General features: G+C 44.3%; 1 protein-coding gene across 1 annotated transcript in view; it reads right to left on the bottom strand.

Annotated features, from left to right (window-relative positions):
• The window catches only part of TMEM45A (transmembrane protein 45A), a 468,453-nt gene that overhangs the window by 188,414 nt on the left and 262,079 nt on the right, over positions 1 to 17,960 (bottom strand). Inside the window, exon 4 of the mRNA XM_069639307.1 lies at positions 11,734 to 11,946. Coding sequence (XP_069495408.1) covers positions 11,734 to 11,946 — 213 coding nt within the window. The remainder of the gene's footprint in view (positions 1 to 11,733; positions 11,947 to 17,960) is intronic.

Raw genomic sequence — 17,960 nt, 5'->3', positions numbered from 1 at the left:
CAATACATGCATACTGAATACCGAACTAAATGGAAACTTAACTTTGAAGCTAATAAGCGCATATTCAATATCAAACTGAATGAGATCTTAGAATTAAGCAACATAAGTGCACATGGGACTCTGAACTGAAAGTAAATAATATTAAATGTATGTTGCACCATAATGTAACTTAAACCCTGAGGTTAAGTACATCAAAGGCTAAAGGGAGTGTGAGAAATGTGAAGGTGTCTCCCCGACTAAACCCTGTGGATCCGTCATCCAGGTGGCCAGGACACAGCCATCGCTGTTGAATCCAGTTCCTAGGGGAGGATCACCTGGAAGGGGGGGGTCCTTAGGAGTGGGACACTGATGGGTGAGACGCGGTATCTCCCTTCCTTCAACACCTTTTCCCAATCCTCTCATGTAGGACATTAAAAAACACTGCCTCCCCCTTTTTGGACACAAACACCTTTGCACCACACACTAGACAACGGACTAATATGCAACCTGTTTACCGGACATCTCCCAACCCGAGGGTCAGGCAGAGTCAGGCAATTAACCAAAGTCACACACACCTGACAGACATTTACTTTCCCCACTGGGATAAAAGGTGGAGCAAGAGACCACAATACAAGCAAGGCGAGCACGGCAGACAGCGACGAGACGACTAAACAGGCGCAGCAGTTCAAGAGAAGCAGAAAGGGGCCAGGAATCGAGAGGGTGTTGCGAGGAGAAAAACAACCTTGCCCCTTTCGTCCCAGCCCCGCGGAACCTTTGTGGAAGAGAGCCTATTGTCGCGAACAATAGCACAAGTGTTTGGCAGCCGATGTCAATGGTACACGTGGCAAGCCTACGCCGATCAGCAGGAGCGAGGGAAGCTCCCGCGCCAGTGGTACCATCCTTGACTCCAGAGAGATTAAATCCAAGCGGTTCATCACAGCCGGTGAGTCGAGGGGAGAACCGATAAGAACCGGGCTGTGTTGAGTGAGAATCGCAAAGTGGCAAGTTTGAACCATATTCCATGAACTGTGAAAAAACTGTAAAAAGTGTGAAAGGGAGACCAGCTGCAGAGAGGAACTGGCACCATGTGGGTGCTAACGTAAGAGACTCTGGTCGATCCCCTTCTTAGAGAAACTACAGATACCAAGATGCCTTAGGAGGTCCACCAAAATAGGTCATACAGAGGGTCAAGCAAAATCCCTGTACAATCGAAAAACTTAGATCTACAAACTGTGTGAAAGTAAGGGCAGTGAATCCCGTGAACATTTGAGAATAAAGTGAATGAGAAGTTGACAAGAGTGAACCTGGACATGGGATGCTGACAAGAGGGGGAAAAGTCTAAAGTCCCAAGAAACAGAGTGTTGACAGATGTGAACCCGGCCAAGGGATGTCCACTATGAACTGTTTGAAAAGACATTGAGAAACCAAGGGAACTGAAACCCGCTAAGGAGAAGAGAAAGCCATAATGAGCCCGGAGGAGGGAGGCTGAGATTTGAGAAGGGTCTGAGCCCGACCGAGGGAGATCCAGCGGTGAAGCTATCACCTAAGTACTGGCAGTCAAGAGGGGTCTGAGCACGACTGAGGGAGATCCAGGGTTGAAGCTATCACCCAAAGTTCATTGAGAAAAAGAAATGACATATAATTTGAGGAATACGATAAGTGAAGGGTCAGCGCCCAGAAGAGAGAGACCCAAAGGAGAGTGAAGAATCCTCACCATAAGCAAAAGAAAGATACAAACCATTTGTTGACCAAACATTTTGTTTGAACTTTATTGTGGAACCCGATAGGTCCTCGAAAGTGATAGAACATAGCTATCCGAGGTCCTGATATCATTAAGGAATTTTGTAGGGATTAGTGTCCAGAAGAGGGGATTCCCCTGGGGAAAGTCGTCACTTAAAGCCCATAGAAAAGAAACTGTTTATTTGTTTTGGTTATTTGAACACGTCAGGTCCTCGAAGGCAAGAGACTTTCAAGTGAAACAAGACTTGGCCATTGACGGCCCTGATAGCTGGAACAGAACTGTCTTCTTGTGCTGGGGAAGGCTCGAGAGAATAGTGTGCTCCAAGATCCCACCTTACCCCGTGCTTAAAACGTGGGGAAGGAAGACCCAGGCTACCGCATCCTGACATATTATTCATGAACACTTCTTTGTTTTCTTGAAAACTATCCCACACCCTTTTTTGTATTAGTTGTAATGTTTGGCAATAGGTTTCTTAGTATAGGCCCATTATATTTGACAGAACACCACTAGTATTGCCTTATTTTCATTTGATGGTCGACGCTCGCTCCCATCTTAGATTTAGGTTTACATTAGGCATTTTTCCACTCTGCATTTATTATTCAATAAACACCCTTGAACTGTGATTACTTGTGTCTCTATTACTTGTTGCCACCATGAGTTCCATACAGGAGCCACACAGTGAATTTCGATGAGTGACTGCAGTGCGGGAAGGACACTGATTGGCAAGAGGTGTGTGACACGTGGTGGCAGAGCCACAAGGCTTACAAAGAGAAGCCAACGGAGTGCAAGACTACAAAAGCCAAGGGACCGACAAAAGGAACTAAGTGAAGGTGACTTGGTGCATAGGAGCAAGTGCCAAGGAACCTGTGTGGGCCGAGGAGCCCGGGGATCCTGATTGCACAACCTGGGATGGGTGGACTATGCAGTCTAACAACTGTGCTAGACCAGTGAGCCATGAATGGTGAAAAAATAAGGACACTGTGAAGCAGCCCAGTAAGACCACTGCAGATAATTTACTTTGTTGCCTTTAGAACAGTGTCTCAAGACCCCTTTTGTTTTGTAATGTGTTACTTTAAACTTGGGGAAGGGAACCCCAAGGAGTGATTTTGAACTGTAACATCTTGAACTGTAGAATGGTAATCGTGAGTCTTTTTCATGGAACTTTCTTGGGAAGGGAGAGTTGAAAAAAGCTGTTAGCATGAGCTGAAGGGAGCTCAGAACTTTGTGTTTAACACTATTTCTTTTGACTTTGACATCCCTAAACATTGTTTAGCTGAAGTTGTGAGGGCAAGGATAGGTTTTGGACACAGACAGACTTTTACGTTGAACTCTTACACTCAGACTATCCTTAGTTTTGTTCACTTAGGGACATCCCACCTTAGTATAGGCCAAGTTAGGCCTTCAAAAATCCTGACATTTAAGTTAATAAATATCTTTTGTTTGAACTTTAAGTCTGTTGTCTGTGTCTTAATTCATGATGCCTTCACAAAGAGCCTTGTTCTAATGATGGTGTTGACTGGGGGTCTCGGGAGCCCCTCATATGTACCTCTCCCAGGCCCCACATCATGGAGCAGGAAACGGCATTCGTTCCACAGGGTCACCCCTTCCCCATCACCCAGCCTATTACATGAGACCTAGATGCATAACATGCTGACAAATCAGTAAACCAATTGGTGCACTTTCTGACAGCTACCTCAACATTTTTGCCTGGCCTTTTCAGGTGTAAGTGAAGCATACAGTGCTATGGCAGACCTGCGTTGGAGGATTCTTGCTAATTGTTTCAGTGCAGTGGCAGCTTTTCTACATGTATACAGCCCCTTCCATGTGTTATGTAATGTTGTTGTGATTTGTACCACACACCACTGCCATTTTGTTCATGGTCTCCAGGTGCTCAGGTGGATTTGAAAAGGAAGGGGGTTAGAATGGTTGGTTTGTAGGGTTAAGATGGAAAAGCGCAAGAGAGATTTGATGTGCTGTTGTGCTTCAGTTTGGGAATAAACAGTCCATGGTGCTGATAGGATCTTAGTTTATTGACATCTGTATGATGTTTTGTGGGTGGTTGTATGCAGGTGTTTTATGTGCATCTTGGATGTTGTGGAGAGTTGGTAGAGTGCCTGTAGATTGGGTGTTTTGTGGCAAAGGTGTGCGTCATGTTATTTCTGTGTTGAGTGTTGGGAATGCAGAGGTTTAGAGAGTTTTTTTATTACAGGGGTTAGTCAGGGGTTGTCTGGGTGGTTTTTTGCATTGGGTTGACCCTTTGGGTTAATCTTGTTCCTATTGAGTTTGTTGTCAAATCTTTCTTTGGGTGGTCCAGTTCTGTAGATTTCTCTTGCGTTGCAGTGGCAGGATTTCTCTCTCCGGTGTTCTTTCTTCAGCTTGGTGCGTTAAAGAGGCATGTTTTAACAGTTTCCTGAATTTTAGGTGATCGTCTGTTGTTTGTATTTCCTTTTGGAGCCAGTTCCAGTGTTTCACTGCTATGGACGAGAATGCCGATCCCCTAAATGTTTGTTTTGCGCATTGTTTCAGTTTGAGGAGAATGTTGTTACTGGATCTTAGTGCTTGAGTTGGTTTGTAGATGGAGATTATTTCCTGTATGAATTCCGCTCTTTGGCTGTGGATCGCTCTGTGTGTTATGCAGAGAGTTTAGAAGGAGATTTGCTTTTTGACTGGCACCTAATGCAGTGTTCTTAGCGCTGGGGTGTTGTGTTCTCTTTCAGTGAGTCTAAGGAGTAGTCTTGCTGCTGCGTTCTGTTTTCGTTGTAGCTTACTCATAAGGTATTCTGGCATTCCGAGATGGATGCTGTTAGCGTAGTCTATTCTTGACATGATGAGAGAGATGACAGCGAGTGTTCTGTGTGTGAAGGAGAAGAAGGGAAGCATCATCGTGATCGTGTGTAGGTTGAAGAAGAATTTCTTAACTACTGCATTGACTTTGGGCTCTAGTGTTAGTTGGTTGTCCATTAGGATTCCAAGATTTTTGACTACTTTGGATGGTTGTGGTGGGTTTCCCAGCTCAGTGGGCCATGGGATGTGATGGTTGTTCAACAGATCATCGGGTGCGGTGCAATAATGATTTAGTTTTTGTCCGGGTTGAGTTTAAGGCTGTTGTTGCTCATCCACTAGTTTAGTTCAGTGAGGAAGTTGGTGAGTGTTGGGTTTTGTTTGTCGCTTTCATTGATTTTATATATGATTTCAGTGCCATCTGCATAGTTGTAGCTGGTGAGACCATGTTTTTTGATGAGGTTAGTCAAGGGGGTGATGTAGATGTTGAAGAGTATCAGTGACAGTGATGAGACCTGTGGGACTCCACATGTTGTTTTCCGAGGTGCTGACTTGAATGGCACTATCCAAGTTGTTTAGCCAGAGGAGAGCTATGTTGCCGATCCCAATATCTTCTAGTCTTTTGATGAGTGTGTCGTGATTGACTGTGTCGAGGGCTGCTGATAGATCAAGTAGTGTTAGTGCTGAATTGGCATTGGAGTCTGCGTTGGTCAATAGATCGTCCCATATGGATAGTAGTGCAGTTTCCGTGCCTATCAAGGGTCTGAAGCCTACTTGTGCCTGATATAATAATCAATTGTTTTCTACATGTTCCAAGATTTGTTTGTAGAGTAAGCTTTCTAGTAGTTTCACCGGGGATGAGATATTTGAAATTGGTCGGTAATTGGTTAGGTCTTCCGTGTTTCCCGAGGAATCTTTAAGGAGTGGCTTGATGTAGGTTGATTTGAAGGCTTGGGGCACGGCTCCTGTTGCAAGCGAGTGGTTGAAGAGGTTGAGGTAATATTCTGCTGGTGTTCTCTGGGTGAGGATGGTCTTGTAGACGTCTGGTGGGCAGGGGTCTGCTGGAGAGCCCGCTCTGTTGCTTTTGCTCTGCAGGTTGTAGAATTTATTTGGTGACATGAGCGGGTGGTGGTTTAGTCTAGTGGTTGGTTTCGGTGTTGGCTGGTTGGGGTGGTCAATGGTGCTTTTTGGCTTGCTTTCTGCGATTTGTTGGATGTTAGTGATTTTGTCCCTGAAGTGGTCAGCAAGGTTGTTGCATATTTTTAGCATGGGGGTTGTGAGCCGTTCATTGTAGTATGTCTTTTTTGCTTTGAGTATTTCAGTTTTGTATAGTCTAATCTGTCTTTGGTATGTGTTTTTTTATGATGTTTGTAGTTTTTTCTCCTTTCTTGTTCTAGTTTTGTCTTGTTTTTTTCAGTTCTTTGAGATGGGGCATGAACCATCTTGCCATAGTTTTTTTAGCGAGGGGTGAATGGATTTTCTGGTGCAATATCATCTAGTGTTTTCATGATCCATTTTTGTATTGTGCCTGTTCTTGCTTCTATGTTGGCTGAGTCTAGGATGGTAATTGATGGTTTTGTAGATTCCAGTCATGCGTTTAGGTCCACACTGTTAATGACTCTCCAGTTTCTTTTCAGAATTGGAGGATTATTAGGGGAGTAGTCAGGTATCCTCCTTGTTGGTGGTTGGGTCACAAAGGGTATAATGTCGAAGTCTCTCCAGAGGATTTGCATTGAAGGTGAAATTGTGACTAGGTTTTTGTTGCAGAAGATTGCATCTACTGTGTGGCCTGCTGTGTGTTTTTCTGTTGGTATTGGTCACATTTTCCACTGGATTGTGTATTAAGGTCTGTTGAGGCTGCTTCTTCGTTGTGTAGTTCAGCCAGGTTTTGTATTGGATTGATTTCTTCTTCATGGTCATCTCCCTGATGACATTGATGGCACCATTTGTTGTGCCAGTCGTTTGTGATGAATGGCTTGTTGGTATTGTTTCCTTGCGGTTTGATTCTGCGGGTTCCCCATCTTTCCCCTGAGTTTCCGGTTATCCTGCTAATGTGCTTATTGTTCTTTAGGATAGATGGCTGTCCATGTGGGTGGTAGGTTGATAGGTATGGTGTTAGGTAGAGCGATTTTGGTCTTGTTCTGGCATATGGACCTGTTTCCATTGAACGTGTAGGTGTGTCATCCCTTGGTAGGAGTCTGTTCCGGGGTGTGGTGGTCTGAGAATGTTGCACTTCATTTGTTCTGTTTTGGTTGTTCCTTGTGCGTCAGTCTTTCCTGGTGCAGGGCATTTTGTGATGGGGGCTGTTTCGGGAGTGGCTCTATCCCAGATGGCAGGACTATTACAGATCGGGCTGTTTCAAGAGATGGGGTTATCCCAGGGGTCGAGGGTATACTAGGTGCTGTGAGCTAGCCGAAGCAGTCAGTGACTAACCCTGGCAGTTGGGGATTGTTGTGATGAGTGCTCCTGCCAGAGTCTTGGGATGAAGGATGGAGTAGACAAGTGAGCAGAGTGCTGATGCCTGCTAACCAGTTCTGGGTCCAGTGACGGTATGGGAACAATCTCCTGTTTTACCCGACTATACCCCAGCCATGTGGCAAGGGCTTGTTACATGAACCTAACTAAGGATCCGGCCGCTTTAAGGGACCCTCATGTTATGGAAATACATGTGGGAATTACACTTCCTTGGTGTGCAATACCTCAAGATATGCCTTGTCCAAAGTTATAGTTTCCTCACAAGATCATGGAAAAATAGTGAGGGCAACTGGTTGAAGTTGTCAGGCAGTGTGGGGATCTCAACAGCCTAGGAGCGGGGAGGAGAAAGACTCGCTTTTGCACACAGGTTAATGCGATCAAAGGTTTCTCTGTCAGTTTCAGTTTGCAAGTCGAGAAATATTTCCCCAGAGGAGTTAGAACAAATAGAGGGGAAACAGACATGCTATCAGTCAGAGGAGATGAAGGAACACGCATGTGACGACATGTCAAGGAGACTGAACAGCAGATGAGAAAGGTGTATATAAGAGGTCTGAGAAGAGGAAAGGATTTGGGGGCTTCCTTTGGAAAGAGTGCATCTTGATTTGTAGAGGAAGCAAAGGAGAATTGGGAGCTGGAAAACAGAGCTAAGAACTCCAAGCAGGCAGAAGAGATACACTACTGAAATGAGACCATAAAGCAGCCTACGTGGGTCTTGGCCTGAAACACCTCGGCTCTTCTCGCTTCTACTGCTTAATCCTAGTGTGCAGATGGACAAAGGCCCTGAGATCCAGGAGAAAAGGTCTCTTGGAAACTAGAGAAACCTGGACAAGAAGGAGACTGCGACCAGAGAATCAAGAAACAACTGCAGGGCCACTTCAACTACCAGACTGTGAGAGACAGACAGTTCTGGGACAGAACCCCAGATAGATATAATTTTGTTTGCATCAGAAATTGTTTACCTGCATCTAGAGAATTTTACCTGTTTGAGACCTATGGAGCAGGCATCCTGTGTTTATGTTGCCCTGTCTTTAGTTAACCCAGAATATCAGAAAAACCTTTGTTTTCAAACCTATTCGCTTTGTTGGAAAATCACGGAAAATCAATCATATGTTTATATTGCCTTATCTTTAGATTGTTGAAATCCAGAAACACTGGATTTTACTTCCTGTGATAACTCCCCATAGTGGCAGGAGGGAATCTTGGGGATTGTGAGACAGGCTGTGGGTATGGTCTGTTCACTCTGAACAAAACTAATGACCATTCTGAACAAATACTGTGAAAATATTATCAACTTGTGTCTGTGTTTTGTTGATCCTGCTTGGCTACTTGACAGTGTATACTTTAAATTATTTTAGGATTCTGTGGACAGAGAGGGCTAGGGTAACCCATGTACCCTGAAGCAATACAGGTGGGAGGAGACAATGGGGTCACCCCTCTGTGCGGTTGGGGATACTCCTGTGGATGGAATGTTATGCAAGACCTGTCGGCATGGACACAAGACACTGAGAAGTGGACTTGCTTCCTGCTCGACCTCTAGGTCACGCAATCTAGTCTGAGGCCCCACATAGTGACTTAAAATACTTAAGCAAGTCTGGCAGAGGAAAGGTGACTAACCTCTGCTCAAGCCTTTGCTCCAACACTGGCCACCATATTTGGGCAAACTAGCTCAACAGACGAGCAGTGACGGCCCTGTTGCATATCTACAACTGCAGAGGCTAGTGTCTGGGGGTCTCTATTAATTAGTTTCTGAGTGGGAAGGATGATGGTGTCCTAATGTGTGATTCCACTATGTTCAGAGCTATGCTGATATGTGGATCCTTCTTGAAAAATTACTTTCACAGCTGCTCTGTTGAGGTGAGCTCACGTGAGGATCAGAGAGTTATCTAATGCTACCATTCTCTTGGTGTCCTCAGTAACCTGATAATCCAGTTGTGTGTCAGACTGCCATAGTTTTAAAATGTTCTTCATGCTGTTTACATAGTTTATCATGGTTTGAACATATACATTTCCTTGACCCTGGGCGTTAAAACCATCCAGAGGTTTGTCGTCTTTCAAGGCCAAATCACTCATCTTTCAACACATGCTAACTTTTGAGAGAAATACACTGTAAAATGTTGGAGTGTTTGTGAATTCCAATGCACGTTATGACTATGTAAGTCTTACCCAAAAACCACCTTGCTCTCCTATGGCCCATCCCACACCCTACCCTTTTAAAACCCTGAAAGGAAAATGTGACAATAGGTTACATTTGCATATTGTCCCAGGATTTGAATACATAACACACTTTTAGCTTACACTTAGGAACACGCACTTCATATTTTGGGAACTTTTCAAAATTCTGAAATGGTGAGAATTTTTCCTGGATGCAAGTCAACCTTATACCTGGAAAAAGCTTTCTGATTTGGCACAGTTATCCTTCATCATGGATGACATTGCTGTATTGCATTTTTCCTGGATGCAAGTCACTCTTATACCTGGAAAAAGCTTTCTGATTTGGCACAGTTATCCTTCATCATGGATGACATTACTGTATTGCATTTTGAATTCCAGTACTTGGAAGTCAGGATTATACTCTTTAATATCAATATTGAGGTCATCATATAACACAAGCTAAAATCACCAAAGAGTTAAATTTGCTCCACTGATGATAGATCCCTGCTGGAACATTCTCATTGTATGGAAAAAGACACAGAGTCTAGTGGCTTAATTGGCTGGCAATTAACTGGAAACTTCCAAGAAATACACATGACCTTAGCATCACACTTGTCAAACCTAGTAATCTTAAGAGTTTACGGATCAATGAAAGGTGCACTTCTTTCCCGGAGGACAATTTTACATAAAATAGAATAGTCTGCTGGCTCAGAATGCAGAGACCCATCTGCTGAACAGGACCCTGATGAAGACATTGAACACCGTCTTCCAGCTATAATGCAAAAGGAAGATGTCAGTGTTTATGTGTAGAGCTAACAATTTCTATTGAACAGATAATCATTAAGCATAAAGGTACTACTAAGGATTTTACTGTCCCTTATATCGCATGCACAGGCCAATCAATGTGAACAAATCTATCTTGTCTGTAATCGTGCATAAACAAAGTATAGACAGAAAATCAATGTAGTAAATACGGACTATAAAAGTAGTACTGGCAAAGGGCCATTTTCTGTAGCTATTCTCCAGAAAATAGCCCTTGCACGTGTCGTGTCACTAGCCCACCTTGTAGTTTTGACATAAACAAAGAACCAATGTTGTCAAATGTGATATCTATATGCATGATATGATCTCCCATAAAGTAGGTTGGACAGTGGTGGAGGTGTATCACGAAAGGTAGTGGAACGGTGACCCCGTCGGGGGGAGGAGTAGGCAATATGGGAGCAAGTTGCAACACACGTTTCAAGGTGTTGCATTGCAGCCTGGTAGGTTAACAGGCAAGTGGTTGTCTCATGCATTGTTTTCATTTTCGTTCTTTCAATTGGTATGCCAGTTCGATCATCTATGCAAAACCATTTGCCACTACTTGCTGATTTTAACTCTGCTGGAAGCCATATTTAACTCCTACCTAAACAGATGCTGATTCAATAGGGACATGAAACTAGAAAAACGTGTGCTGTCATGAATAGAATTTGGTAATTTATCCTTTATCCCAAAGCCCGAAAGCATTTTATCTCCTGTGGAATGGCAGATCTCCTAGAGATGAACAGTCTGCAGTCCTCCATAGACCAAAGGTTCCATCCGGGGATACGCCATGTTGTGTTATCCGTATAGTAGGCAGGAGTAGCCCGGGGGATATATTTGTAGATTTTGCAGAGAAACGTAAGCTGAATTGTCTACTCTAGTGGACGCCACAGAAAGTTCCTGCAAACAGCTTGGACATGATCTATGTTCCTATGTGCATAAACCAATCTGTTTTGAGCCACCTATAGTCTGCTAATAAATAGGTTTTATTGAAGGATCCCCAGGAGTGCATTTTGATAGTACAAGTAACTAGTGGCTAAAGCTCCTACTACAACTGCACACTTATCCCATGGCATGAAGGGACAAATCACTCGTAGCCACTGGATATTAAAATAGCATAATCCACAATTGACATTCATCAACTATAACATCTAAATATTTAAACGGAGGTAACAACTTGACAAGTATTCCAAAATCAAGAGGGAGATACAGTGTAAGGAGGGATAACTTCTTGGTGTCAGCTGGACCTCCTCCATCTTACCTTGGCTAAAATGAAGCAAGCTAGAGTCAATCCAGGCTGAGATGCCTTTCAGGCTTTGTGAACGTATGGCCAAAGATATTTAAATTCAGCTGTAACTGCTATAGAGTAGTAAAATGAAGGGGTATGTGTTAACTTCAAAAAGAACAGTTCTGAAATGGTGAAAATAGTTGTACAAAATAGTGGAAATGTTAACAGTAAAAAATAAAAGTAGTTGAATTCTGTTCTCAATAGTTCCCATTCACTTTGACCTCCGAGTTTGGTACACTTGATCTGCTGTGCAAGAGCAGAGATGATGCCATTTCTATCTATGATAGTTAACAGCAAAGAAGGCTACCTATGCTAAGGAAGACAAAGTATACTTCCAGTGGCGACTTTCTATGTTTATGATTTGACAGTATCTTTAAAATGTGGTATGTATAATTTAGTATCTATGTGAATAGAATTGCGGAACCTAATTAATCCTTCCTTGCAGTTATGAAGGTCAACCCATAACATCAAGTCCCAAAGAGTGCATGCTACAAATAGGCAAAGAATACAACTGTACCTTCAATAAAGACCGCCAGTGAAAGCATCATTTTATCAAATGCAACTGGAAGTGCGTTAGTTGTATGGACCACAATATCAACCAAGCCAGATAGTCCATAGAACAGGTACATAGTAGTGTGCTGCCAATTCATGAGATGAGACCAATGATGTTCTTCACGGTTATACAACTTGAGGTGGGGTCCATCGGGAACAAACTGCTCAGCCAGCATACCTGCACAATGAAAATGGAAATTAAATAAGGCAAGACAGAAGAAAAGATCATACTATTCATATAGCCCACTCACTTTCAAATCCCAGAGCACATTATCATAGATGTGCCTTCTTTTTGCTTTTTTTTATTTTGTCACAAGTGTCATCTTTTTTGTGGGACAACATACGATGCCCCACTAATTTGAATACCGCTTTTAATCCCTGGAACAAAAAAGGCAGACATCAGATCTCTCCCATCATCATTTTGCTTCTGATACTCCCTGACACAATTGGTGATGATCTGTACATGTTTATTCAGACTAGGCTTGTGAACAAAGTTCCCAATGTTTCTGTTGGCATTGTGAAGGCTCTACTGAAATGGGGCTCTCCATCTGCTGATACAAGACAGCGTTCCAAGCGGCCTGCTGGTTTCACTCTTCTGCACGCACCTTCACCGCCTGTTCCACATCAATTTGAGTGTTTTAAAGGTATATTTTTCAAAACGTACCTTTAGCTTGTTTTCTACATTCCTAGGCTGTGGGACCTCCACTGCACGACTGACCCAATCTTTCTTTTGAGGTCACTTTAAATTTCACCTGAAGGACATGTTGAGTGTGTTTATGTTTCATTTATGCAACTATGATTGTGTGCAAATTAAAAAGGGACCCGAGAATCATGGCCTCTGCACAGGCACTAATACCAATAACACTGTTGACTTCAGGCTTTAACAATGGTAATAGCCCTGCGGCTGTCATAAAAAGATCCCAATGGGAGGGCCTTACCACCAAGTACAGGCAACAGATACAGGTATTATTGTTTAAGTAGAACTTTAGGTTTGCAATAAAGGCAAATATAGCTTATTTATGTGATTTTACTGGTCAACAAAACATATTTTGGTGAATTAAAGAATATCTGTAATTGCCAAAAAAACATGTCCCACAACTTCAGTGAAGAGTGCATGTATCATTCAAAATCCTGGGTGAGATACCTATTAGTGAAATATTTGGAACTGTAAGGGATACCATAAGAGATCAAGAACGTAAAACTGAATTGTAATCTGTAGGATTTTTCAACTTTGCTCCTCTGCCGTTCAGGTAGATAGTTGAATCCATATTTTTGGATGAAGTATGTCCTTTTGGTGAGTTCCACACTTGACGGCCACATTCTAAATTTCTCTGATTTTTTTTTAACACATTTTATTTAAACATTTAATCTCAACATCCACTTCAGAAAAACCGTTATCCAAAACATTCCCCTCCTTAAGAACAATTACTTCTTTGGGGGTTTTAATGATAACCCCAGCACACAAAAGCGAAGGACAAGTTGGGCCTCCTCTGCGAAATGCCTAGCAAATCCAAACATATGTACTTAACATTTAAAGTTGGCACATTCATAAAGATTGCTGTTTGCAAAGTAAAAAAAAGACTCTGGAGTAGCCAAAATTACACTTCTAATGGACAGTGGGGCTGACTGCAACACAGAGATTCAAAACAAACATCCCCCCACACCTGGCTTTGCTCAGGCCTTCCCATTTGATAAACAATTGCTTTGAACTTTTCAAGCCCAAGCAGAAGGATGTGGCCAGAGGGTCTAGTAAGGGTGGTTAGGACCCTAACATGGCTGTGCCACAAACATGTTATTTGGCCATATTGGTTTTTTGCTTTCTTACTGCCTTCTCAGCTGAGGAAATGGCTTCAATTCCTTTCTCAGGGAGAGCTATGGCTTTTGCGTGCTAAGGGGCAGTTACTTACGGTTGTGTAGCTAGAGGAAGGGACTGGGACTATCTAGTCCCGATCCACATCCTTAGTGCCTACATGTCTGCTGCTGGGCACATGTTGTGGCCAGTGGCTAGCCATGATTGGATAACCACTGTTTGTATGGGGCAGATCCTTACCATTGGTGGACTTGGGTCTGCTCCCAGACCACATCTTAGATAAAAGCAGGGCTTCTGCTGCTATTCGACAGATCATCGTTGGAGCCAAGTCCCTCCAAGAAGAAGAACAGCCGCTGATGACCCCAAGACGAGACTGCTGCAGCTGACCTGCATCGACTCCAGTGTTGTCCCGGGGAAGCACTGCTCCTCTGCCTGATCACAAGAAAACCCTAGTCAGTGCTTTGACACATCTATCAGTGGGAACAACCAGTCTCAACCCCTCCTTGAGGAACCGTGCCTGCCTTCTGAGCCTTCGGAAGTGTTCCAGGGCCAACCGGTGGACTGACCAGCTCTCTCCTGTGCGACATGGTTACACTATCACCGTTCTCAGTACTACCTTTAACGTTTAGTTTATGGAATAAGACACATTTTCAGCCACCTGCATGAATAGAAGTGCTCAGTGCGCTCCTGTGTTTGTGCCCTGTAGATCACCTGTCGCTGCCTGACCGTGGTGACTTCTGTTGCAACCCACCTTCTTCAGTCCTGTGAGGTGTCCTGAGGTGGTCTGTTTGATTAATTGACTACTGCCCGGCAGGAGTACAAGGATGAGTAGAGTCCAAAGCGCCTACTTTGCCCTCACACTTCTACAAGCCAACAGCCAACACAATCATAAAGGTAAAATAAGCACAATTAAGAGAAATACCTCCTCCACCTTTTGAGATAACATGGGCAGAGGGAAAGCTACACTCTCAAGAGTGGTGTAAATGTGGTTAAGCAGCAACCCAAACAGTGAAGTAGAACAGTCCAAAATAAAGGAATGTTCATTCAAGGTTCTATACAAGCGTATATGCTTTAATTAAAGACACCACGTACAATAATAACACTACAGAAAATCCACCGCCGGGGTAAGAACACAAAATAAGCAAAATTAGTAAGATGCTGCGCTCTGTGTAATGACTCAGGGGTGTAAGACAAGTAATAACCACAATGGGCTGCCAAATCACGGCATCCAGAATATGCGCACTATTTCTGCTGGCGGAATTGCCTCTGGCAGAATTACTCCTAGTGCTAATTCCACCGGTTTTTGGTGGTAATTTCTCCTGTGCTGATTTTGCAGGCGTAATTACCATCATAAACAAATTCTGCCACTTTATAAGTGAAAATACCACCAGAAATGCGCAGCTATTCCGCCAAAGACACAGTGGTGGAGGCAAATGCACAGAGGTGATAGAAATTAAGCCACAGGTGCTCCCAGTGGACTCAGAAAGGGTACATAAGGCCCACACATTCCCCAAACACACTTTCCATTGCATAGATGCATTTGCAATTTCCAACCTGGAAATCCAGCACCTCATGCTGTACATTGAGATGCAGATGCATGAACAGCACCATAGACCACATGTTGCAGGGAGGCAGAGGAGACACCATGCAAGGCGAGCACCCATTCCCCTGGGTCAGGTCACTACCCTAGGCATTAACAGATTGTCAGCTCATAACTCTCAACAGGGTCAACATAGAGACCATTGCTGAGCTACTCTCCCTGATCCAGGATGACATCCAGCGCAGGATCAACATCCGAATGGCCTTATCAATGCGGCTCAAGCGTGTTTCAGTGCTGCATTTCCTAGCCACAGTCACCTACCAGCGCACTGTGGGCATGCTGTATGGCATGTTACAGCTCACATTTTCAATTGTGCTTCTGCAGTTACCTGGTGCATTTTTGTGGCATGCCCCCCACCATATCTCCCTGCTCTCAGCCTCGGGACAGATACGTTCCACATGGCACGATTTTACTCGGCTTCCCTACTGCCCAAAATAATAGCACTCCTACACTGCTTACATGTGGCCTTTTTAGCCCCCATGCAGCAGATGAAGTATACAGCAACAGGAAGCAGTACCATTCACTGAATGTACAGGTGACCTGTGATGCAGACCTCGCCATCATACACTACGGCGCCAGCTTTCCTGATTCAACCCACGACGCCATGGTCCTGCAGAATAGCGCACTGCCTGTGTGGCACACACAGTGGCCAACAGACATGGATGCTGGGTAAGTACAAGTTCTACCACACATCACAAACGTGCATCACACGTGAAATGCTGCCTGTGGGGGCCACAATACAATTAAAAATAAACGCATGCCTGTCAAACCGATGTGCATGCATGACCTGCTCTCTCTGTGAACTACAGGTATGCTGCAAACCATGAATGTCATTCCAGAAGAGCAGGAATGCACAAAACATAAAAATGCACAACTACAACCGTAAGCTCCTCAGTTCACATGCATAACAGCAGAGCCAACTCAAACTAAGGGGTCTACCCCCACTTTTCTCATTCAATGATATTCACAAGCAAGATATCATCAATCTCTTAAAATCCATTAAATCCTCCAATTGCAAAGGAGACACTTGCCCTGCAGCCATCATTAAAGACTGTGCCAGCACCCTCGCCCTCTTCCTGACAGCATTCGTGAATGCCTCCCACTATACTGGGAAAGTACCCTCCTGCCTCAAAGAAGCGTGGGTCCCCCCTGTTCTAAAAAAAACACCCTGGACCCCCTCTGTCCTAAAAACTATAGGCCCATAACTACGGTCCCCTTTTTGCTTAAAATAATAGACAAAGCTGCCTATTTACAAGTTCAATAATTCATAGAGGGCAACAAAATCCTAGGACTGAGGCAATCTGGGTTTCGCCCCAGTCATGGCACAGAGATAGCCTTACTTCATCTTAAAAATCAAATGGATGAGGCTAGAGACTCAGGCACACCTGTGCTTCTCTTACTCTTGGACCTCTCCGCGGCTTTCGATCTCGTTGATCACAGCGTTTTATGCCATCACCTTACCTCAACAGCTAACTTTTCACCTATGGGCAACGCATGAATCGCATAATTCCTACAAGGCAGATTCATGCAAGGTTTTTCAGACCTAGCCTTCGCCTGTCCTACCATCATATCATGCAGTGTCCCTCAAGGGTCCTGCATCTCTCCCACTCTGTACAACATTTATACCAGGCCCCTTTTCTACATCTTGGACTCACTAGGTATCTCCTACACGAACAATGCAGCCGATACACAGATCCTCCCCCCACTGACAGGTGACTATGAAATGGACACGAAAACCCTCAATTCCATATACTTGACTATACAGGCCTGGATGGCCCTTAATGGACTTTGGGCCTCATCACGACCTCGGCGGTAACCCTTAAATCCGGTGGTAGTGCTATTACCGCCGGATTTAAGGGTCCGCCGAATCAGGGCTTCGGCGGATTTCAAACCAGCTCTGAGCTGGTGTAAATTCCGCTGAGAATTCGCGCTAATACCGCCGGCGGGAAATCCGCCGGCGGTATGAGCGCAAAATTTCCCCATTGAGCCCAATGGGGAATGGGGCATTCCCGAATGGGCTCAATGGGGAATGGGGACTTCCAAGTCCGCCCAACTCGTGATCCCGCGCTATTAGCGCCGGGGGCTATGGCGGTCGCACTAATAACGCCCGCGCTAATAGCGCCACCGCTACCGCCGAGGTCGTGATGAGGCCCTTTGTCTGAACATTGACAAAACTGAGCTTCTCATATTTGGGACCACCAAAACAGTTACGAACCTCAACTCCCAATTTAGGCAGTTCACTATTGATAACATCACAATCCCAGTCTCTGAATCAGTAAAAACACTGGCAGTACACCTGGACTCAAACCTATCCATGACCAGGCAAACCAATGCCATCACCTCTGCCACTGCCTACCACGCTAAACTTACTACCGCAGCTAGACTTTTTCTATCCAAAGACAATTGCCTTACCATTGCCAGAGCCATAACAGGGTCAAGGCTGGACTATTACAAACCCTTGTTTCTGGGCACATCAACAAAAAACTTGGATAAGCTTCAGGTCATCCAAAACAATGCCCTCCGTGCAGCACTAGGCATCCCCAAAAGGGAACACATCACAGAGGCCAGGAAACAGGAACATTGGCTACCCATCAAGGAGCGTGTCCTATTTAAGACCCTCGCTCTAACACACAAATGTGTACACCAAACTGCCCCTCCATATCTATACCTAAGAATGCACCTATCCTCCTCCACCAGACCAATCAAAACCCTCTACTCCAACATGCTAATAGTTCCCAAGATCAAGAGTGTCAGAGCAGGTGGAGCTAGCTTCCCTTACCTT

The sequence above is a fragment of the Ambystoma mexicanum genome, chromosome 7q (assembly GCF_040938575.1).
Source record: "Ambystoma mexicanum isolate Mex_15411 chromosome 7q, UKY_AmexF1_1, whole genome shotgun sequence".
NCBI classification, from domain to species: Eukaryota; Metazoa; Chordata; class Amphibia; order Caudata; family Ambystomatidae; genus Ambystoma; species Ambystoma mexicanum.
This window is presented reverse-complemented; position numbering and strand designations above follow the sequence as displayed.